At 37.7% G+C, this 23,899-nt stretch overlaps 1 protein-coding gene and 1 long non-coding RNA gene across 4 annotated transcripts in view; both read left to right on the top strand.

Moving 5' to 3' along the window:
- Nucleotides 1-23,899, top strand: part of PCGF5 (polycomb group ring finger 5) — a 118,057-nt gene that overhangs the window by 81,493 nt on the left and 12,665 nt on the right. For all 3 annotated transcript variants that reach the window (XM_081823854.1, XM_081823852.1, XM_081823853.1), the window contains exons 6-8: nucleotides 1,009-1,157; nucleotides 17,095-17,193; nucleotides 19,853-19,942. In XM_081823854.1, the coding sequence (XP_081679980.1) occupies nucleotides 1,009-1,157; nucleotides 17,095-17,193; nucleotides 19,853-19,942 (338 nt within the window). The remainder of the gene's footprint in view (nucleotides 1-1,008; nucleotides 1,158-17,094; nucleotides 17,194-19,852; nucleotides 19,943-23,899) is intronic.
- Nucleotides 8,271-16,101, top strand: LOC145722172 (uncharacterized). The gene is made up of 2 exons (XR_014146250.1): nucleotides 8,271-9,922; nucleotides 10,129-16,101. It is a non-coding gene; the product is annotated as an uncharacterized LOC145722172 (long non-coding RNA).

Here is a 23,899-nt window from a genome sequence, read left to right as displayed (position 1 = left end):
ATTCCACATAAATAGATAGAAGAAAGAATGCAGAAGAAAGAGAACCCACCTGCCCTTTATGATACAACTGTATTGCTTTTATTAGGCAGTAAAGAGGGGCTAACCTGTTATTTTTTTTCCTGGGATTTTCTATACCTTTCCCTGAATCTCTGCTTCACCCCAAGTTTGGATACCTCTCTTATAGGTGCCCACGTAGTCTATTTTTACCTCTTCCATCAGAGTCCTTATCATACTTCTCCATCTGTTTTCTTTACTTGCCTGTATCTCTTCCTGTACCCTGACCACTGTGAGGGTGAGGATGAGAACACTCTGGTTTCAGTATTCCCCTAAGCCTAGCACAATGCATATCAAACACAGAGTGAAAGGGACTCTGTAAAGAAATGAATTGGCACATGCGTTGTATTATATGTAGGCTGCAGGTATTTCATAGGTTAAATACATTTGTATGAAACAAAGTATGCGATTGATTTCTTTACTGGATTTTTAACATTACATGGCTACATACATGTTTTAAAAAGCTAATTCATTCTACTCATATTTCACTAGCTGGTTTTATGAGTATCTAATAATTTGAAATTTTGAGAACTCAAAGACTATACTTTGAAAAGACTGCTTGGTTTCAAATTTGAATATATATAGAATTTGGAATATTTTTATATCCCATCTACTTTCTAAGTGGTCTAATCATTAATTGCAATCATTTTTGTGGCCAGATATAGGTAGTTCTGAATCTTTCATTTGGATATCCCAGTGAGCCGAGTAATTTTAGGTTATGTTAATAAGTCACTGATGGCTTTTTAAAAATATTTCCATTGTTGAGTTGGTTGGAACATTTTAAAAATATTAAAATTTTCAGTTATTCTTCATCAAAACAAAAATGTTTAAAAAGCATTTCTTGGTTTTTTAAACATTTTTGTTTTGATGATTTTTGTCTTGATTAATACACTGTTGCTTAACTTTAAAATCAACTTGGAGTTACATCTAACTTGGTTTGTTTAAAATATACAGATGATACTTCAAAAGTTGACAAACCTAAAGTAGATGAAGAAGGTGATGAAAATCAAGATGATAAAGACTATCACAGAAGTGACCCACAAATTGCTATATGTCTAGATTGTTTACGAAATAATGGACAATCAGGGGACAATGTAGTAAAGGTGAGTGGACAAGCACAGTTTTATTTTTATAATCATTTTATAGTAAATCTTTGATAATTTGTTGATGAATTTGGCTAGTGCTTGCTTTCAAAATTTTTATTAACATCATCAAGTAGAATACCATTCTCTGACAGCCCCATAGCAACAAATGACCAAACAATTGCTTACTCCAGGCACCTGATTTCCAGCCCCCACAACTGAACAGTCCTGGGCCAATGCCACCACCTAGTGGCTAATTCCAAGAATCACGCTTCTATTTCTCTGTTACCTCCTTTTATACCTTTGTTGGGAGTTCATATACATTGTTTCTCCCTTTTTACGTGTGGTAACCAATTCAGACTCACATCATTACATCACATGATGGGCAGTGTCTCCAACTCTTTCATTCATCCTCTCCTCATTTTCTCCTTTATTTCTCTATTTTTATTTGCAACTCAAAAAACCATCCATGTTATGGCTAATACATTTTATAAATAATATAATTGGTTTTGAAGTAAAATTGGGTGTCCTAAAGTGCCTGTGAACTTTGAAAGTCCTTAAAGGCTCCCAGATATTTCCTGTAGAATCTCCATTTCTAATCCTGTTTTCCCCTGTATCTACCTGCTAATTCGACCTTTTTGTGAAGGATCTATATACTAGAGAGTTTAAAACATCCTATTCACTTTTATTTATTTTCTTTGGTCTTTAAATGGTGTTATTTAGGTAATGATTTCTGCTTTTTTATTGCAAGCAACTTCCCTTTTCATTATAAATGTTCACTACTTTATCTCTTAAATAGATTTTTGTCAATGATTGAGAAGATTGTTTTTATACTCCATGTTTTATGCAAGTACCTATATTCAGTGTCTCTTTTTCTCTTTTACTTCCTCTGTATAAATCTGTGAATGGGTTGAATTTTTCACTAATACCTTAAATGATATTTTCCTATTAGGAAATTAAAAGCAGATACTTTTTCAACTCCGATTAGTTTTCCCAGCATCTTACAACAAAGATATAGGAGCATAGTGACTCAGTTAAGAGATAAGAAGAAAAAAATTCTTCACTCAAGGAATTTTAGTTAGGACTTTCACATATAAACAAACACTTATAATAGAATGATTTAGTTAAGAGGGGTTGGTTGGACTAGGCATGTAATCATCTGCGGCAATCTTTAGAGAAGTGGCCATGGGACCTATTTATCCTTCCATGTTTCTCTTGGTTTTTATGCTTTGGTGCAGCACCCTTTCCTTTTTGTAAGTCTTTTTTCAGGGTTTTTAAAAACCTTATGCCAATCATTTCTATAATCCTCTTTTTAAGAGATTCATCTTAATGGAGATTGTGATCATCCTTTAGCTGATAGGAGTTACTATCTTGTAAATTGTGTCTTGTATCTTGAAAATTAAGTCAGTAGAAAAGCTGAAGATCTTTCATAAATAAATGTGAAGTCTACTTTTGGATTTCTAGTATGAAAGTTATAAAGCATTGAATTTTAGAGATTCATCTGAAAAATTAACCCCTTGCCTTGATATTCTCTTGACATCTTTGACACTTCACCATCCCAGTTGACCTTGTATCCATTCACTTTCCTTTTTAGACTTTTCTTCATCCTTGTGCCTTCTATTCATAAAACAACTTTCATAGCTTATGTGAATTCTGCTTTGCTTCCCTGATTCCCACCTTTTTTCTCTGGCTATTCCTATACTGTCTTTACTTCTTCCTGGCTTTTGTTTGATATATGTGAGTACCTCCTAATACCTTGTCTTCCACTCAATATTTCTTTCTCTGGATTTATCCTAGGAGGTCACTTCTATTTTTTGTGACTTCAGTTCTGCAAAGAACTTTTAAATCCCCATTTCCAACCCTGCCATCTCTCCCAAGTTGAAGAATTAAGTCTCTAACTACTTTTAAATACCTCAGTTGGAAGTTTTACTAACACCTGAAACTTAACATGTTTAAAGACAAATTCATTATACTTTACTTTCACCTAACTTTACTCCAAACTTGCTATTTCGGTTATCACTACCATCTTTGTACCAGTCATACAAGTTCAAAACCTTGGAGTCATCTCTGACCTTTTACTGTTTTCCTTCAACCAGCCATAAGTCCTGAAAACTTTCCCTCAGTCTAGTGCTGCTCACCTTGTATAGATTTTTTTTTTTTTTTAAGATTTTATTTATTTATTTGAGAGAGAATGAGAGACAGAGAGCATGAGAGGGAGGAGGGTCAGAGGGAGAAGCAGACTCCCCACCGAGCAGGGAGCCTGATGCGGGACTCGATCCCAGGACTCCAGGATCATGACCTGAGCCAAAGGCAGTCGCTTAACCAACTGAGCCACCCAGGCACCCACCTTGTATAGATTTTTTAAAGCAGTCTTTAAAGTGTTCTCTGTACCTTTAATTTCTCTTATTATCCAGGGTTGAGGCTACAGCCTGAAGGTATGGTCCAGAGTCATGGCCAATATCAGGGGGCACATAGGAAATATTTTAGGCTCTATGGAACTCCCAACAAAGGTTATAAACAGAGAGATGAAATGTGGTCTCTGTTGCAACTACTCAGCTTACTCATTATAGCGCTATAAGGCTAAAGCAGCCTTAGACGATAGTGAATGAACTGGCTTGTGTTCCAATAAAACTTCACTTACCAAAATAGATAATTTCGTCTTGAGAGCTGTGGCCATAGTTTGCCTACAGAATCAAGTCTTATCTCCTTATGTTGGCATTCAGGGCCTTTCACTAACTAGCCCCTATCTTGGTAAGTTTATCACCCATTATACCTATCAATGAATCCTCCTCTCAAGACAAATGATTATTGCCTTATATCTGACAAAGGATTATATTAATAATATTTAAAACTCTCTAAAACAGAAATGCTCCCTTTTTTGGCATGTTCTTGCCTCTTCTCACCACTTTACTATGCTTCTCTCAAGACCCAAGCAGAGACCTCTATTCTTTGTGATGCTTTTTTGACCCTAGTGAATCCCTTCTCTGAAATTCTGTAGGATTTACATTTTTAACTCAGTTAGGTGGTTATTAAGTTAGCATTCATTGTGTTCCTGAAGGTACCAGGTACTGATGCTTTTATCTTTTGGGGATGATTGTAAACCCCTTCAAGGCAAAGAAACCATGTCTGTGTTTCTTTATAGCCTTCTCAGGCACCTCACTCCTCTGCAGTAGGGTGTGATTCTCAAATGTGGTGGTGTAGTTGCATGTACAGTTTATACTTACTACTTTTGTAATTCCAAAAATCAAAGTCAAGAGCAGGAAGGCAGTGAAAATAGTAGCATAAGGACCTTCAAAAATTCACTCTTCCATAAAAGCAATGAAAAAAAACTGCCAAAAAAACCTTTCAGAATCAATTTTCTTAGGAATTTGATAATCAAAGGTTTGGGGCACTTGGGTGGTTCATTCGTTAAGTGTCTGCCTTCTCCTCAGGTCGTGATCCCAGCCAGGGTCCTCGGATGGAGCCCCACATCAGGCTCCCTGCTCAGCGGGGAGCCCTGCTTCTCCCTCTCCCACTGCCCCTGCTTGTGCTCGCTCTCTTGCTTGTCTCTCTCTCAAATAATAGATTAAAAATCTTAAAAAAAAAAAAAAGGCTTGCAGAAACCCATAGAGCATTTGATCAAGAAAATGGCATGAACAGTGAGGTTTGTGGCATTTTAACTTGCCTTAGTCCAGTCCCGCCACTCTCCAGCTCTGGAGTAGCCTTGAAAAAGAACAGCCGACTTTCCCACTGCAGCCTTTCAGACACCAAAGGGCAGAACAGAGGTGGAACTCTTTCAAAGCCTAATTGCCAAATAATTGTCCTTATTGGAGCTGTCCGGTCGTTCCTGGAAGAGCCCACTTATAGGCTGTCTATGTTGTGCCTGACATGGAGCTTGTCCAGTAGAAAAAACTTCTGTGCGCTGGGAAGGGCAGAGCATTTTTTAGAACCAATTACAGACAAATATTTGAACTTCATGGCTGTCTGAGGTATAGATGACATTTGGGGCATCTTGAAAAGCTGGTAAATAAGATGTCTATAGATATCAAAGGCTGTAGGAGCTTTGAAAAGTTCTAACATATTCCTGGGAATCTGCAAGTCCAAGCATATACATAGGACTGTGTACATGATCAGGGAAGACCTAAGGAGGCCTTAAGCTCTCACTTCTAGCTGACCTTGAGGCTCTGCACAGCAGGATGTGAAGATTAAGGCAGAGTTGTCAATAACCTGGTTGAGTATTGGAGGTGTGCCCCAAAACACATGGTCTCCTAGCAAAGACTGGGAGATTTATTGGTTCCAAGTGTATAAGGAAATCTCTGTTCAGCCACTAGCCAACCAATAGGTGGAAACTTCAGTGGCCACATATTATAAAGAATACAGGCTTCACAGAATTAGTTTAGGAAAGTCACTAAACAAAGAGAAACAGCAAGATACAGCCACAATAACAAACCCTATGAGGCAGGTGGGAACCTGATTTCCACTGTTGCCACATTATATTATTTTAAACGTCAAGTTTTCAACAAAAAATTATGACACAAATAGAATTAAAGTACAGCTCATATACAGGAAAAGAAGTAATCAAAACTGTCCCTGAAGTTAGACTTATGAGGTACAGATTTTAAGTCCTCCATTTTAAATGTGTGAAGAAAACTAAAAGAAACCATATGTCAACATTTAAATGAAAGTGTAAGAGGGGCGCCTGGGTGGCTCAGTTGGTTAAGCGGCTGCCTTCGGCTCAGGTCATGATCCTGGAGTCCCGGGATCGAGTTCCGCATCGGGCTCCCTGCTCGGCAGGGAGTCTGCTTCTCCCTCTGACCCTCCTCCCTCTCATGCTCTCTGTCTCTCATTCTCTCTCTCTCTCAAATAAATAAAATCTTTAAAAAAAATAAAAAATAAATGAAAGTGTAAGAGCAGAGCTGAGGGCCAAATAGGATCCTGAACTCACCGTGTCCCACAGACAGACCAAAGCAGCAACTGTATCTATTGCCACTAATTTTAAAAATGACCTCAAGACTTCCAGAACAGTATTCCACAGCTAGTCATAGAGAGGCAGCTACATCAAAAAGGGTAAAAGGAGTGAAGATATGGTTGGGAACACAGGAGGGACATCACAGGCGCAGAGGAGCAAGGAGATCAGACCCCCATACCAGTCACCCCCAGCCCTGGGGACCTTCACTGGGAAGATGGTCCTTATAATGTCTGGCTTTGAAAATCAGTGGGGCTTAACCCCAGGAGAGCTAGTGGGTGATAGGAAACCAAGTTCCCGCCCTCAGAAAGCCAACACACTAACTTGGCCTAAAACACAGCATAGCAGCAGCAGTTTGAAAAGTATTTGAGGTATACATGAAGGATATTTATTGACTAATCTTAGGACCTGTACTGGTGGGGCAGGGATCTGCAGATTTCTCCAGGAACAAAACTGTTTGCAGGTGCTGTTTTTCTTGCCCTCCCCAGGCTAGATAGCTGGATGCTTGCAGAAGCCAGTTTTGACACTCTCCATCTACCTTGCTAGCACCACATACCTGACCCCAGGGTTTCCCTGCAGATTTGCCCCACTGAACACACTGAGTTCTACAGGCATCCCTCCAAAGTGACTCATGCCCTGGGGAGGGGAACGTTTAACCCCACACACCCTTAGCCAGGCCTTTTAGCTGGCTACATGGGGAGCAAGGCCTGCCTGCAGTGTGCCTGCTGCTGTTGCAGACGCTAATGGCAGACAGCTAGGCTGTGTGCTGGCCCCTACCCACGAGCAAGCCATGGCAGTTTCAGCCAGACCTCTTAAAAACATGGGGAACAAACCCTGCCCAGTCTGCCCACAGAAGCAGGTCATCATGGCCAAATGGGCTGAAGGCCATCTTCACTCACCAGCATGTCCACAGCATTCACAGTTCAGCCACAACAGGAAGGTGTACACAGCCCACACAAGGGACACACCTGGAGCACCTTGTTCTGGTGACCAGGAGGTATTGTGCTAAAGGGACTTCTTGTACACAAGGCCACTTATTTCAAAACCAGGAGATGTAACTGACTTACCTAATACATAGAAACAGAGAGTTAGACAAAATGAGGAGACAGAGGAATATGTACCAAATGAAAGAACAAGATAAAACCACAGAAGAGCTAAACAAAATGGAGATGAGCTCAAAGTAATCATCATAAAGATACTCACCAGACTTGGGGTATCTGGATAGCTCAGTCTGTTAAGTGCCTGCCTTTGGCTCAGGGTCCTGGGATTAAACCCCACATCAGGCTCCCTGCTCAGTGGGCAGTCTCCCTCTCCCCTCCCCCTACTTGTGCATGCATGCACACTCTCTCTCAAATAAAAAATAAAAATCTTAAAAAAAAAAAAAAAAAAAGATACCAGACTTGAGAAAAAAGTGAATGAATTCACTGAGAACTTTTCAACAAAGAGATAAAAAAGAACTAGTCAGAACTGAAGTGTACAGTAACTGAAATGAAGTATACACTAGAGGGAATCAACAGCAGATTAGAGGATGAAGGAGGAGGAGTAAAAATTTAATGCTTTTAGAATGTGTTAAAACTTAAGAGATCATGAAGTTAATATAGACTGCTGCTATAGACAGTAGGGTGTTATATATGAGCCCAATGGTAACCACAAATATAATAAATATACAAAAAATAAAGAGAAAAGAATCCAAGCATAGCACTAAAGAAGGCCATCAAACCACAAGGGAAGAACAGAAGAAGAAAGGAACAGAGAAGAAATATGAAACAACCAGAAAACAACCAAATGGCAATAATTACATACCTTTCAAAGACTGCTTTAAATGTAAATGGACTAAGTGCTTCAATCAAAAGACTTAGGGTAACTGATTAAAAAAAAAAAAAAAGACCCATCTATATGGCACCTACAAGAGACTCACTTCAGACCTAAAGATACATACAGACTGAAAGTGAAGGGTAGAAATTTTCCATGCAGATGGAAGCAAGGAAAAGAAAAGCACAGGGTAGCAATTCTTATATCAGACAAAATAGACTTTAAAACAAAGACAAGAGGGGCGCCTGGGTGGCTCAGTTGGTTAAGCGACTGCCTTCGGCTCAGGTCATGATCCTGGAGTCCCGGGATCGAGTCCCGCATCAGGCTCCCTGCTCGGCGGGGAGTCTGCTTCTCCCTCTGACCCTCCTCCCTCTCATGCTCTCTCTCTCTCTCTCATTCTCTCAAATAAATAAATAAAATCTTTAAAAAAAAATAAATAAAAGACAAGAGACAAAGAAGCGCACTACATAATCATAAAGGAATCTAGCCAACAAAAGTATTTAACAATTGTAAATATCTGTGCACCCAACATAGGAGAACCTAAATACATAAAGTAAATATTAACAGACATTAAGGGAGAAATTAACAATAAAATAATAATTGGGCATTTTAACACCACACTTAACATTGATAGATCATCCAGACAGAAAATCAACAAGGAAACAATGGCTTTGAACAACACATTAGACCAGATATATACAGAACTTAACAGATTTAAGTCTGGACTTAACAAATATAGACAGAATATTCCACCCCCAAACAGAATACACATTCTGTTCAAGTGCACATGGAACATTCTTTAGGATAGACCACATATTAGGCGACAAAACAGGTCTCACTAAATTTAAGAAGACTGAAATCCCTATCAAGCATCTTTCCCAATCATAATGGTATGAAACTAGAAACCAGTTACAAGAAAAATACTGAAAAAAAAAAAAACAACAACACACATGGAGGCTAAACAACACGCTACTAAACAACCAATGGGTCAATGAAGAAATCAAAGAGGAAATAAAAAATACATGAAGACAAATGAAAATGGAAATACAACCATCCAAAATCTTTGGGATGCAGCAAAAGCTGTTCTAAGAGGGAAGTTTAGGGGCACCTGGGTGGCTCAGTTGGTTAAGCATCTAACTCTTGATTTCAGCTCAGGTTATGATCCCAGGGTTGTGAGACTGAGCTCTGTGTCGGGCTCAGCACTGGGCATGGAACCTACTTGAGATTCTTTCTCCCTCTCCCTCTGGCCTCCACCCTCCCATTTGCACTCTCTCAAAAATAAGAGGGAAGTTTATGGCAATATAGGACTACCTCAAGAAACAAGAAAAATCGCAAACAGTCTAACTTTATACTTAAAGGAACTAGAAAAAGAAGAGCCTGAAGTTAGCAAAAGGAAGGAAATAATAAAGATTAGAGTGGAAATAAATGAAATAGAGACTAAAAAAAAAAAAAAAAGAAAACATCAATGAAACCAAGAGCTGGGGGGCACTTGGGTGGTGCATTTTTTAAGCATCCAGCTCTTGTTTTCAGCTCAGGTCATGATCTCGGGGTTGAGAAATTGAGCCCCACATTGGGCTCTGCACTCAGTTCAGAGTCTGCTTCAGATTTTCTCGCCCTCTCTCTCCACCTTTCCTCCTCAACCCCTCTCCCCACTCACACACATGCTCTCTCTCAAATCTTAAAAAAAAAAAAAAAGAAACCAAGAGCTGGTTCTTTGAAAAGACAAGGAAATTGATAAACCTTTAGCTTCACTCATCAAAAAAAAAAAAAAAAAAAGACAGTATCAGAAATGAAAGAAGAGAAATAACAATTATGCCACAGAAATACAAAGAATTATGAGAGTACTATGAAAAATCCTATGCCAACAAATTGGGACAACCTGGAAGAAATGAATAAATTTCTAGAAACATACAATCTTCCAAAACTGAATCAGGAAAAAATAGAAAATTTGAACAGACTGGTTTCTAGTAACAAATCAGTAGTCAAAAACTTCCAACAAACAGAAGTCTAGGATGACATAGCTTCAGAGGTGAATTCTACCAAGCATTTATTTATTTATTTATTTATTTAAAAGATTTTATTTATTTATTTGAGAGAGAAAGCATGAGAGGGGGAGGGTCAGAGGGAGAAGCAGACTCCCCGCCGAGCAGGGAGCCCGATGCGGGACTCGATCCAGGAACTCCAGGATCATGACCTGAGCCGAAGGCAGTCGCTTTAACCAACTGAGCCACCCAGGCACCCTCTACCAAGCATTTAAAGAAGAGTTAATACCTATTCTCAAACCATTACAGAAAATAGAAGTGGAAGGAAATTCATTCTACAAGGCCAGCATTACCCTGATACCAAACCAGAAAAAGATACTACAAAAAAAGAAAACTACAAGCAAACATCATAGATGCAAAATTCCTCAGTAAAATATTAGCAAGCTGAATTCAGTGATACAGCAAAAGGGTCATTTACCATGATCAAGTGGAATTTATTTCAGGGATGAAAGGGTGGGTCAGTATTGGCAAATCAGTGTGTTACATCATATTAACAAGAAGGATAAAAACCATACGATTTTCTCAGTAGATTTAGAAAAACCATTTGACAAAATACAACATCTGTTTATGATAAAAACTCTCAACAAAGTAGATTTAGAGGGAACATACTTCAGAATTAAAAAAAAGGCCATATATGAAAGACCCACAGCTAACATACTCAATGGTGAAAAGCAGCTTTTCCTCTGAGATCAAGAACCAAGGCAAGAATGTCCATTATTGCTGCTTTTATTCAGCATAGTACTGGAACCTAGCTGAGGAGACAAGAAAAAGAAATTCTCAGACAAGAAAAAGAAAAGTCATCCCAATTGGTAAGGAAGGAGATAATCTCATTATTTGCAGATGATATGATACTATATATAGAATACCCTAGAGACCACCAAAAATCTGTAGGACTGATAAATGAAGTCAGTAAATTTGCAGGATACAAATTAATATAAAGAAATCTGTTACATTTATATACATCGATAACAAAGTAGCAGAAAGAGAAATTAGGAAAACAATCCCATTTACAATTGCACTAAAAATAATAAATTATCTAGGAAATTTAAAGAGAGGAAAGACCTATACTTTGAAAACTAGAAGAAATTGAAGAAGACATAATTGTAAAGATATGTTCATGAATTGGGGGAATTAATAAATATTGCTAAAATGTCCATACTACTCAAAGAAATCTACAGATTAAATATAATTCCTTTCAAAATACAAATAACATTTTCCACAGAACTGGAACAAGTAATCCTAAAATTTGTATGAAACCACAAGAGATTCTGAATATCCAAAGCAATCTTGAGAATAAGAAAGCAGGATAATAACTACAAAGCTATAGTAATCAAAACAGTGAGATATTGGCACAAAAACATATACATAGATCAGTGGAACAGAATGGGAAGTCCAGAAATAAACCCTTAAATTATATGGTCAGTTAACCTACAACAAAGGGGCAAGAATATACAATCAGGGAAAGATGGTCTTTTCAGTAATGGTGCTGAGAAAACTGGACAGCTGCATGCAAAAGAATGAAATTGGACCACTTTATTAAATCATACACAAAAATAAACTCAAAATGGATTAAAGACTTAAATATGAGATCTGAAACCATAAAACTCCTAAAAAGAAAACAGGCGGTAATCTCTTAGACATCACTCTTGCAATGTATTTATGGATATGTCTCCTTGAGCAAGGGAAACGAAAGCAAAAATAAACTATTGGGACTACACCAAAATAAAAAGCTTTGGCACAGCAAAGGAAACTACCAACAAAACAAAAAGGCAGCCTACTGAATAAGAGAAGATATTTGCAAATGATCTGATAAGGGGTTAATATCCAAAATATATAAACAACTCAACATCAGACAATCCAATTTTTAAAAATGGGTAGAGGACCAGAAGAGACGTTTCCAAAGAAGACAGACAGATGGCCAACAGACACATGAAAAGATTCTCAACATCACTGATCATTGAAGAAATGCAAATTAAAACCACAATAACATAATCACCTCACACTCATTAGGATGGCTATTATCAAAAACAAAACAGAAAACAAGTGTTGGTGAGGATGTAGAGACATTGGAAACTTTGTGCACTAACAGCCTAAAAAAAAAAGTAAAATATTTAGGAATATATTTAACAAAGAAGGCATATGATTTGTATACTGAAAACTGCAAAACATCAAAAGAAATTAAGAAGGCCTAAACAGGGGGCACCTGGGTGGCTCAGTCAGTTAAGCGTCTGACTTCAGCTCAGGTCATAATCTCAGGGTCCTGGGATCAAGCCTCACAGCAGGCTTTCCTGCTCAGTGGGGAGTCTGCTTCTCCTCCCTCTGCCCCTTCCCCTACTCATGCATGCTCACTCTCTCTCTCTCTAATAAATAAAATCTTTAAAAAAAAAAAAAAAGGCCTAAGTAAATCGGAAGACATCCCATGTTCGTGGATTAGAAGACTTAATATTGTGAAGATGGCAGGCCTACCCAAATTATTCCTCAGATTCAGTGATAACCCTAGCCAGCATTCTAACAGCCATTTCCACATAAATTGACAAGCTGATCTAAAAGTCATAGAAATCCAAGGGACCTGAAATAGTCAAAACAATCTTGAAATTCAAGAACAACAAAGTTGGAGGACGCAAAGTCCCAATTTCAAAACTTGCTTCAAAGCTACAGTAATCAAGACAGTATGATACTGGTAAAAGGGTAGAAATATAGATCAGTGAAAAGAATTGAGGAAGAGAAATAAACCTATATATCGATAATGAATTTGTTTTTGACATGGTGGCCAAGATAATTCAAGGGGAAAAAATAGTCTTTTTAGGGGCGCCTGGGTGGCTCAGATGGTTAAGCGTCTGCCTTCGGCTCAGGTCATGATCCCGGGGTCCTGGGATTGAGTCCCGCATTGGGCTCCCTGCTAGGCGGGGAGCCTGCTTCTCCCTCTGCCTCTGCCTCTCTCTCTCTCTCTCTCTGACTCTCATGAATAAATAAATAAAACATTAAAAAAAAAATAGTCTTTTTAACAAATGGTGCTGGAACAATTGAATATCCACATGCAAGAAATGAGGTTGGATCCCTACCTCATGCTATATATATGAAAATTAACTCAAAATGGACCCCTAGCTAAATGTAACAGCTAAAACTATAATACTCTTAGAAGAAACATAGGGATAAAATTTCAAGACCTTGGATTTGGAAGTAGATTCTTAAAAATGATACCATCAGCACAAGCATAAAAAAAAAATAGGTAAGTTAGATTTTATCAAAATTAAAAACTTTTGTTCATCAAAGAACACTACCAAGAAAGTGAAAAGACACACTGAATGGAAGAAAATATTTGCAAATCACACATCTGGTATTTAATATTTAGATTATATAAAGAACTCGTACAAATGAACAAAAAGATAACTCATTTATTTTTTTTTAAAGATTTTATTTATTTATTTGACAGAGATAGCGAGAGCAGGAACACAAGCAGAGGGAGTGGGAGAGGGAGAAGCCGGCTTTCTGCTCAGCAGGAAGCCTGCTGTGGGACTCGATCCCAGGACCCTGGGGTCATGACCTGAGCCGAAGGCAGAGGCTTAACAACTGAGCCACCCAGGTGCCCCGATAACTCATTTTTTAAAGTGGGCAAAAGATTTGAATAGACATTACTCCAAAGAAGATAAAAAATGGCTGGGGTGCCTGGGTGGCTCAGTCGGTTAAGCATCTGCCTTTGGCTCAGGTCATGATCCCAGGGTCCTGGGATCGAGCCCTACATCAGGCTCTCTGCTCAGCAGGGAGTCTGCTTCTCCCTCTCCCTCTGCCCCTGCTCTCTTGTGCTTGCTCTTTCTCTCTCTCTCTAATAAATAAAAAAAATAAATAAAAAATGGCCAATGAACACATGAAAAGATGCTAAACATTATTAGTCATTAGGACTGTGCAAATCAAAATCACATGACATACCACTTCGCACCCAGAATGCCTTTAATATTTTTTTCAAAAAGGAAAATAAGTTAGGATAGTGTATAATAAACTATAAGCTAGAATCAAATACTGATACATGCTACAACATGAATGAACCTTGAAAACATTATGCCAAGTGAAAGAAGCCAGACACAAAGGTCACATATTGTACGATTCCTTTTCTATGAAAGGTCCAGAGTAGGCAGTCCATAGACACGAAGTAGACTGGCTTTTGTCAGGTCTAGGGAGAAGGAAGAAGTAGTGACTGCTAACTGAGTAAGCTTCTTAGTGGGGTAATGAAATGCCCTGGAATTAGATAATGGTATTGGCTGCACAACCTCATGAACATATTAAATGTTACTGAATCATGCACTTTAAATGGTGACTTTTATGCTATTTGAATTATATTTCAATTTAAAAAAGTCAAGCTCAACAGTTGCTTTAGCTGGTGAAGTAGTACTAGCCATACTATTCCAAAAATGAGAGGAAAAACACTCTTGGGGATCTGGATTTAAAAAAACAAACAGGGGTGCTTGAGTGGTTCAGTCAGTTAATCATCTGCCTTTGGCTCAGGTCATATCAGGGTCCTGGGATCAAACCCCGCATCAGGCTCCCTGCTCAGTAGGGAACCTGCTTCTCCCCCCGCCCTGGGCCCCTTCCCCCCACTCCTGTGCATGCTCTCTCTCTCTCAGTAAAGCCTTTTAGGAAAAAAAAAAAACTCAATCATTATAATAAGAACTAGAATTTGTATCCTACAACTGGAAAACTGTAACCCATGATATTGACCACTAGCTGATTTCAGATCTAGTCTCAACTCTTCTAAAACAAAGGCATAGAGAGTAAAAATGTTTCTAGGGTAACCACCTTAGAAGCAGAAAGAGCCATTTTTGAACTCTTCCTCTCCTGGCCTGAGTTTGAAGGAACAGGTTAGAAGGCAAGGAAAGGTAACATTCTGGAAACACAAATCTTTTTCTAGATACTATTTCTTCATTTTAGGCAGGGGAGCCTAAAATGTTGACCCCACCAGAGCAACTGACAGGGCCTGGGCTATACAGCTACTGTCCCAGGCATTAGTCTCCCCTTAACCCCCTGTGTGTTGTACAGATGTTTCCATTCTCTGTGTTATGAAATGGCAGGAAAGGAGCACTGCTCTTAGCATCATCTCTTTAAGTGTCTCCCCACCATCCTCGTCATCTCTGCTGAGCACTTAATTGTCATTGCCTCCCTTAAAACAGAACACCCTGGACTTGCTACACAGGTTGATTACACAAGTCCAGGGTGTACCTAGCTAGGAAACAGCGGGGTTATTGGTGATAATTGTAGAATGTTCCTATAGAGAGAAAATGCATAATTGTTATATTGTCATTTTCTAAGTACTTACAAATCAAATATTAAATAATTCGGACCAGAATTTTGCTAGAGATTAATGTCAAACTTTATTGAATTATAAATTCCAGAAACAAGTTTTTGCCTAGTTTTTAAAATCTTCCCTTAAGGGGCGCCTGGGTGGCTCAGTCGTTAAGCGTCTGCCTTCGGCTCAGATCATGATCCCAGGGTCCTGGGATCGAGCCCCACATCGGGCTCCCTGCTCAGCAGGGAGTCTGCTTCTCCCTCTCCCACTCCCCCTGCTTGTGCTCTCTCTCCCTGTCAAATAAATAAGTAAAAAATCTTTAAAAAAAAAAAATAAATAAAATAAAATCTTCCCTTAACTCTTCTGACACCTCTATACTTACAATTTCTGAAAAGTTATGAGTAGTGATGCCATGGTCATTTCTATAAGTTCTTTTAATACCTGAGATTTCTCTGCAGATGAGAATACATTTAGAGGGTCTTCCAGTACCCGCACATTATACTCTAACTTAACTGGGACCAAGAAAATGTGCGAAGCATTCTCTATAAGCTGTTTGGAACAAGAAAATAGACAGGAAACCTTGGGGTAGTTGAGATGATGTGAATAGATAACAAGGAAGATCTGTGTGAATATTTATCCCTTTGTTTCCATGCTGTCTAGACTATCACTCTTACCTTTTGAAATGGCTAGAGTATGTTTTGCTTTAGATGTAACTTTTGACTTCTGTTTTCTTTTAATGCATACTTTACCATCTGAATTGTGACCAGGTATCATTTGTAAATTTGTTTCTGTTGGTCTTTGTTAGCAGAAATATATTTTGCTAGGAACACATTCACTAGGAATAGGTACTAACTGGATGGCTCTTTCTTTTTTTCTTTTCTTTTTTTTTTTTTAAAAAAAAAGAGAAAGCACGCATGTGTTGGCAGGGAGGGGCAAAGGGGGAGAGGGAGAGCAAGAATCTTAAGCAGACTCCAAGCCCAGTGTGGAGCCCGAGGTGGGGATCAGTCTCACAACCCTAAGGTCATGACCTGAGCCTAAATAAAGAATCAGACACTTAACAGACTGAGCTACCCAGGCGCCCCATGGATGGCTCTACTTTTGACTTAGTAAATTTAAGAACAATTCTGCTTGCTGACCTAATATCCTGTACATGTAAGTAGAAGTAATACTTTATATCTTTAAAAGATTCAAGTGCTGGTTTTTGTTTTACTGTTGATAACTTTTAAGGTTTGGAGACGTAATTTTGTTTCACAAATTGGTTCATGTTTATCATGTCCACAAACCTCATTTTGACTCATTTTCAGTTTGAGCATTCATTCTGGATTGGTTCTTGTATTTTAGTGATGTTCATGCTTAAGAGTCAATTAGTACTGCTAATAAAATGAGAAAAATCAAGACACCTAGAACATTGTTTTTCCAGTAAAGTACTGCCACAGCCCATCAGACACCTGACTTTTAGTTGTAGGGGATCTTGTGGCCTCACTGGCCTCTATTGAACCCTGGGACTCCTTAGAGCCCCATGTGAAATCACCGCTCTTTCTAAAAATATCCCTAATATTAGAAGCAACATTATGTAATAAAATATTTTATATGCTTTTTGTGACCTTTATTTTTGATTAAACTCATAATGTGTTGTTAACCAAATTATCTAAAGGTATGCAGATTGTCGATTGCCCAGGATTTTCCTCATACATTCTTGAAGAATGTCATATAAGTATCCAAGAATTAGGAATATTTTTACTCACTAGTACTAAGGAGCTATAATTTGAAATGTTTTCAGAAAATATTTTGAAAATACTTAAAATTATAGTGGAAGTGACACCTGTGGTTTCATTAAAAGTAAGGTAGACTATATTAATTAGTAATCTTTATTTCCTTTAGGGTTTAATGAAGAAATTCATTCGATGTTCTACACGTGTAACTGTGGGAACTATTAAAAAATTTTTAAGTTTAAAACTAAAACTTCCAAGTTCTTATGAGGTAAGTTAATAATCTAACCTTGATCATGTTGATAATTCTGATCTGAAGTAAAATTCTGATGAAGTAAAAATTAACAGAAAGTACATTTAATTTTTGTGGAAACTTAGGTTATTTTTATATGTTAAAAATTTAGAGAATGTAATATTCTATTTATGTAATCTGTATTTTTTAATTTAACATCTGACTAAAACATGCTACTAATGCATTTAGTGGTTTACAGTTAGAAGAGATACTTATATAACTTAAATTTTCCCAAAATAAATGCTACATGTAGCTAACTAGATTTTTTTAATGCCAACATTAGGGTCTTTTTTTGTTTTGTTTTTTAAATGAGACCTTTGAGATCCATTTTTACCAATTCTTTATAGACTTCTTTTTCAAAATGTAAAACATTGTCTTTTTATGTAAAAAGATTTTGTAAATAATGTTCCTTTAATTGTGTCATATGAAAAAGTGATATTGTTTAGCAGTAGGTAAAACCAACATAATTGCATCTGCATGAATGCAATTTACCAGTTTCCTAACGGAGAGATAAATTGCCTCCATGTTGATCACAGCACAGCTTGTAATGTGTTCAATATTTAGAAAATGTTTATGATCCTACGAGTATAGATATAATGTAATGAGGAGACATGGCTACCATTTCTCACCTGCCCAAATGGCAGTCTTAACAACGTGCATTAATTTCTCTTCCTCCCCTTTGGGTTCTGATAGTAGTAGCTTCTGAAGAAACGAAAGACTGAGACTAGTTTCCTATATAAACAAAGACATCAAAGGCAACATTAGTTCTTCATTATATACACTAATATTAACAGTTTATCATAGCAGAAATAAAATAGGATTTGAACATAGGCATTGACAGGTATTAAGTATGTATTTTGAGGAAGTCTCTGATCCTAAGTTTATTTAAAAACTCTCAGATAACTAATAATCCATGGATTAAAAATTCTTACTGTGGTTTGGTCCTACAAATATTAAAACATTTCCAGAGACATCAACTTTTACATTAGGGAAAAAACTGTGAAAGTTAATCAAAGCCCTATGTACTTGGTAAAAAGATGACAACTTAGATACAACAGTGAAAATAGAAAATGAAATTGTTTTTATGATTTGGTTTTATACTTATTCTCTTCTTACAAAATACCACATGCAGTTTTATTTCCTTACTTTTAAGTGTGACCCGTTGAGTTATTTTCTAGTTTCCAGGAAGTTGTTAGAGCTGACAGGATGATTCCTCTCATACAGTCTCACTCCTGGCACACAGTGTCGCTCTCCACAGATGAGGACAGCAGAGCGGGAGACTCTGTCCACTGACAGCTCCTCATCTCTCCCAGTGTAAAGGACTTTTCCTGTGATTTTTAGTAACATTTACTGGTTCCCCCCTTATTTTGCTGTCTAACACATAGGGTGATGTTTTAATGAAATACCTAACAGCTGAAGCTTTTGCAACAGCATTGCTAATTGGGGCAAGATAGTTTAGTTTTTAAATGACAACAGAAGCAGTGTACCTAACCAGGGATTGCATCCTGAATCTCTTTACTTCTTTGCTTATGAATTTATTTTACAAGCAAGATTTAAAAAAATAAAATTATCTACTTTGTCCTTTTAAAAATAAAATGTCTAAAAAACATTTTGAGGTCCATGCAAGTCAACATAAATCATCAAAATACCAATATAACTCAGCTAGAAATTTGTCTAATACAGTTGGAACAGTACTCATTTTAGACTTAAAGTTCAAAACTCTAGTCTCTAACCAGACAGAATTATTTAAAACCCATTTTTCTTCACCTTCTCACACTTTAAATTAAACTCTATCAGTTTGCCTTTAATAGCTAGAGAACTGAAATGCTTTATTTATAGGGACTTATGATAACATTTAACTGTGCTTTGTTGAACTGGTAAATCATAGCCACAGTTCCTGGGGCCTTCTTAAGGATTTGGGGGGTTGTTTGGTTCCTGCAACTCTAGAGCAAAAGTGAGCTTTGGAAAGCACATCCCTTTTTTGAAGTTCGATGCAAGATGAGAAGAGAGTCCTGTAAGTATTATGCAAGTTACCGCCCAAGCAAAATAGGCCAGAGAGCCCTAGAAGATACAGGCCTGTGGCATGGTCCTAACTGTTCTGTTGACTTAGCTACAGGCAATTACCAGAAATTCTCAAATGCCTTGAAGTCCCCATAAATCTTGTATCCACATTCATTCCTTTACCCTCTTTGAATACAAACTAATGAGAGGAAAGCAAGTCCTCTCAATCTTGAGAAGGTGAAAGCATTCTGAGAGGTGAATTCATAAGCCAAAGGTGCTGTGAGGTCTCCACAGTTACTTCTCCTTTTGTAAGAGACAGTCACAGAAATATGTCTAAACTAAGGTTGCACAGAGACATGGACTGAGAAAGCTTACACTGCATTTCAAAATTATGTGTACAGACTTGAGTTGGGACAAGACCAGCACTGCTTCATGTTACTTATATCTGAATTGTTAATAATTACGAGATGGACCAGTGCTCTTAATAAAAATATTCAGTGTTCTTTTTAAATAATGGTTAATACTTCTATTTTGTTATGACTATTTGAATCTTTTTTGAAATTTAGGAAAAAAGTGTAAGATACTAATGAATTAAAAATTACTTATGTTAATGGATCTGTAACTATTCTTTTTAAAGTTGGATGTGCTGTGCAATGGTGAAATTATGGGGAAGGATCACACTATGGAATTCATCTACATGACAAGATGGCGACTAAGAGGCGAAAACGTAAATTGCTTTTATATTTACCTATGTGTATGTTTAGTTATATGCCATTTTGCTACTCATAATAAACAGTATACTACTTAGAAACAAATAAAAAAAACTTGGGAAAGAGAAGAAACTGATGCCTTTTACTGTTTATCCCAGCTACTCCATGATAATTGGTCCTAAGTACAAGACCAAGATCTTTGTTAAAATGTGGTTTTGTTATATTTAAGGTGAGTTAAAAACCCCATCTAAATATGTTCAGAACTCTACTTACCTCAATACAGAGAAGATGGCACTTACATTTTTTTAGAACCCCGATAAAATATGAGAACTTCTAACTATATGGAGTCAAGTGAGGAGACTAAGTTTTGCCCTGATTAGTATGTTGTTTAATGGTTGATATTTTTTGGATGTGGCAGAGGGGACAGATAGAGTAGAATCTAGGTAATCTTTTTTTCAGGTACCTCCTTTACATGAAAGTGTAAAATTGGACCAAAGGGTAAGTGAGTTTGCAGTGGTTTCTGATGTCAGAATTAGATTGTTGTGGCTTAGGCCCTAGGCAATATGAGAGAAATGATGTAAAAGGAGAAAACCTGAGAAAAATCCAAAACACCCAAAAGGAGAATTCTGTATTTTGAACTATACCTTTGCTTAGGGTTAATTAGAAGGTTCAAGCATATCCTATCTGTATTATGTATAGCATTGATAGTAGAGAAATCCGAGGGCTAGGGATTATAAGGCTTGATGTATATCAGTGAGGGAATGTAGTAGTAATGCTACCAGAAGTTCTCTTTATAATCTGATTACATGGATACACGTTAATTAAGATTGACTGGAAGGTTGTACTAGATGACTTTCAAGGTCTTATCAGACATTAAGATTCTCTGGTGTTCATGGTACAATATGTCATACTTCTAAACTCTGCATAATTTTAATCTAATAAGATAGGTTGTATTACATTTTCTTAGGAAAATATAAACTATTAAAAATACAAAATTAAGAAATGTAACCTCACTCAAAGACAAGTAATACAGAACCTGAATATAATGAGGGTTGCCATGTTACAGTGGTTCAAAAACATGGAATGTAAACATCTATGGAATTGTTATAAAACCTCAAAAAATCATTTTTGTGTGTTGTATTCAATGAGTAGGAAAATTGGCTGTTTTTCAGAAATGTCTTGATATATAATAAATGAAGCATCTAACTTCTAAAGTCAGAATTTTTTTTTCTGAGTCCCACTTGGGTAAAGCCTTCCTTGTGAGGCTGAATTCTCATGACCAGGAAGAAAAAATTATGTTCTAATACCAGTCACCAGCTTGACCTCTCTAAGCCTTATTTAAAAAAAAAAAAGAAAAGAAACAAAGGAAAACAAATCTAATTATCTTTGTATTTGGTAAATTACTACCTGCCTTCCTAGGACATTTTATAGTTTTTTAAAATGGTTCTACATACATCACCCTCATTGAATCCTTCCAACCAAAATGTTTCAGGTACCAGGTGCAGATTACAGAGCTAGTCAGTTTTCCCTTACCCAGCACAGTTGGGGCCTAGATATTGTGGTATTACATATAATATCATAATATAATTTTAGCTTTCTTTGGTAAGTCATTGGCCATTTTATTATGTGTTAATGATTTTCAAGTGCTATGAACAGGTTTGCCTTAAGGTTGAAGAGATGTAAAAAGTCATCCACCGCAAGACCTCGGCTAGCACTCGTCCTTCTCACAGTCCCTTGCCAGAGGTCGCCCACACTGCCAGTTTTAAGTCAAAGCATGAAAGAGCTAATTTGAAGACCTTGTTGTTAATTGACTATCAGTTAAATCAGTCTTTACTACAGTTATGTTTCTGGTTACACATATCTGATAGTTTAAATTCCTATGTTGTTTAAGGCATATTTTAATAAAAGTTGGTTGGGAAAATGGTTCAGTACCTTATGATTTTTCAGACTACCACGATCAGAATCCAGTTATGTCTTACCCCCTCCACTTCTGCCCCTCTCGGCCCTGCCGCTGTCACCATTCTCCAGAAGTTCTGTAAAAACCTCTTCCCTGGGCTCCATGCTTCCTCTCCTGCCTCCAGCCAGAGTTCCCCTACTGTCCTGGCCCAGCACAGCACCAGAGGGATCCTCCGAGAACAAGTTAGCACATGTCACTTCCCTGCTCTCAACTCTCGTATCGTTTAGATAAAAACCAAAGTCCTTCCAGGGACATATAGATACGGAGCCCCATGACTTTTCCCAGACACCTCTGTGATCTTACTCTTTACTGTCCTTTGGCTCACCACATTCTGGCCCCACTCGCTTCTGTTTCCTCTAACCTGCCGGGCTTTCTCCTGCCTCCCTAAGTATCCACCTGAATCATTTTCTTTCCTTTTTTTTTTTTTTTTAAGATTTTATTTATTTATTTGACAGAGAGAGAGAGAGCGAGAGCAGGAACACAAGCAGGGGGAATGGGGGAGGGAGAAGCAGGCTTCCTGCCGAGCAGGGAGCCCGATGCGGGGCTCCATCCCAGGACCCTGGGATCAATGACCTGAGCCGAAGGCAGATGCTTAATGACTGAGCCACGCAGGCGCCCCTGAATCATTTTCTTTACCCTCTTCACCCAAAGAATTTTGCTTCTACATCACCTTCTCAGTGAGGGCTCCGACCTTCCTTAATAATACAACCCCTGCTCCCAATATGGCACTCTCCCAGTCCATTTTATGTTTGACTGTTTTCTATAGTATTTTTTCATACCATCTGGCATACCATACCACTTATTTATGTTTATTGTTTGTCCCCCAACTCAAATGTAGTCTGAGGACAGGGATGATTATTTGTTCACTGCTGAGTCTCCAGTACCCAGAGCAGTGCCGCGTACAAATAATAAATATTTGTTCAAAGAGCAAATCAAATGAAAAGTTTCTTTTATAAGGTCATAGTTATGCAAAATATATCCTAAAGATCATCTCATTTATTTGAATCTCCATTTCCCATTTGTTTTCTGTTAAATTTTAAATTTTTGCTCATGTTCCAACTAATTATGAATTATTATAATAGTAACTGGTGAAGTCTGACAGTTGGAGTGAATGGACAAATTAGCAATAAAACAGTCATTTCTTGATCAAGCCCCTTCTAGTGTATTTGTTGCAGTCACATCCCTCCCCATCTGTACCCTCCGTTGCCAACAGGATGCCAGGATGTCCGACAAGCTCACATGACTCTGCCTACTGTCCTTGCTACCTAGCTGTACCTGGGGCTGGGGTCAGCTGACTTCCCAAACTCATGACCATCTTGTGGTTCTTTTACTTCTTTTTTACACTAAACATTTTGATCCACCTGGCATTTGTTTACTTACATACCCATACCTACAATGAGGCTAGGACTCTTATTCTAAGACTTTTTTGCCAAAAATGTAATTTGTTGAATAAGCCATACTTTATCTCAGTGTTTTGTCACCATTATGTGTGCATGTGTATCTATACAGGTGTGTACACACATGTGCACCCGTAGACACCTACAGACACAGAGATAGGGACACACATCTATGTACACACATGTTCCTGGACATTCTGTTTTGTTCTTCTGCATAGGTCTTATCCCTGCACATTACACAGTATATAAAGTTTTTATAAAAATTTGATCATATACCACTCCTAATTTAAAGCCCTTCAGTTGTCCATTTTCTTTGGGATAAGTCTGAATAAAGTTCGAACTAATTTATAAGGCAAATAGGCCTTCTAGGTTGCTATATATATATATATATATATATATATTCATATTTGTTACGGCTAAGCTCATTATTCTTTTAAAGTGGTGTTGGCTGATTTTAACCTATTTATTCAGATGAACTTGAGAATGGGATTGTGATTGGCATTGGAATATATTTTTAGGTTGATTTGGCTGAAATTGGCATCTTTGCAGTTTTTTTAGTCTACTCAGTGCCATGGGGGTGGGGGCGTTCTCCTCATATGTTCCAGGCTCTTCTAGGTCTC

The sequence above is a fragment of the Leptonychotes weddellii genome, chromosome 6, assembly GCF_054177405.1.
Source record: "Leptonychotes weddellii isolate Sample4059 chromosome 6, ASM5417740v2, whole genome shotgun sequence".
In the NCBI taxonomy this organism is placed as follows: Eukaryota; Metazoa; Chordata; class Mammalia; order Carnivora; family Phocidae; genus Leptonychotes; species Leptonychotes weddellii.
This window is presented reverse-complemented; position numbering and strand designations above follow the sequence as displayed.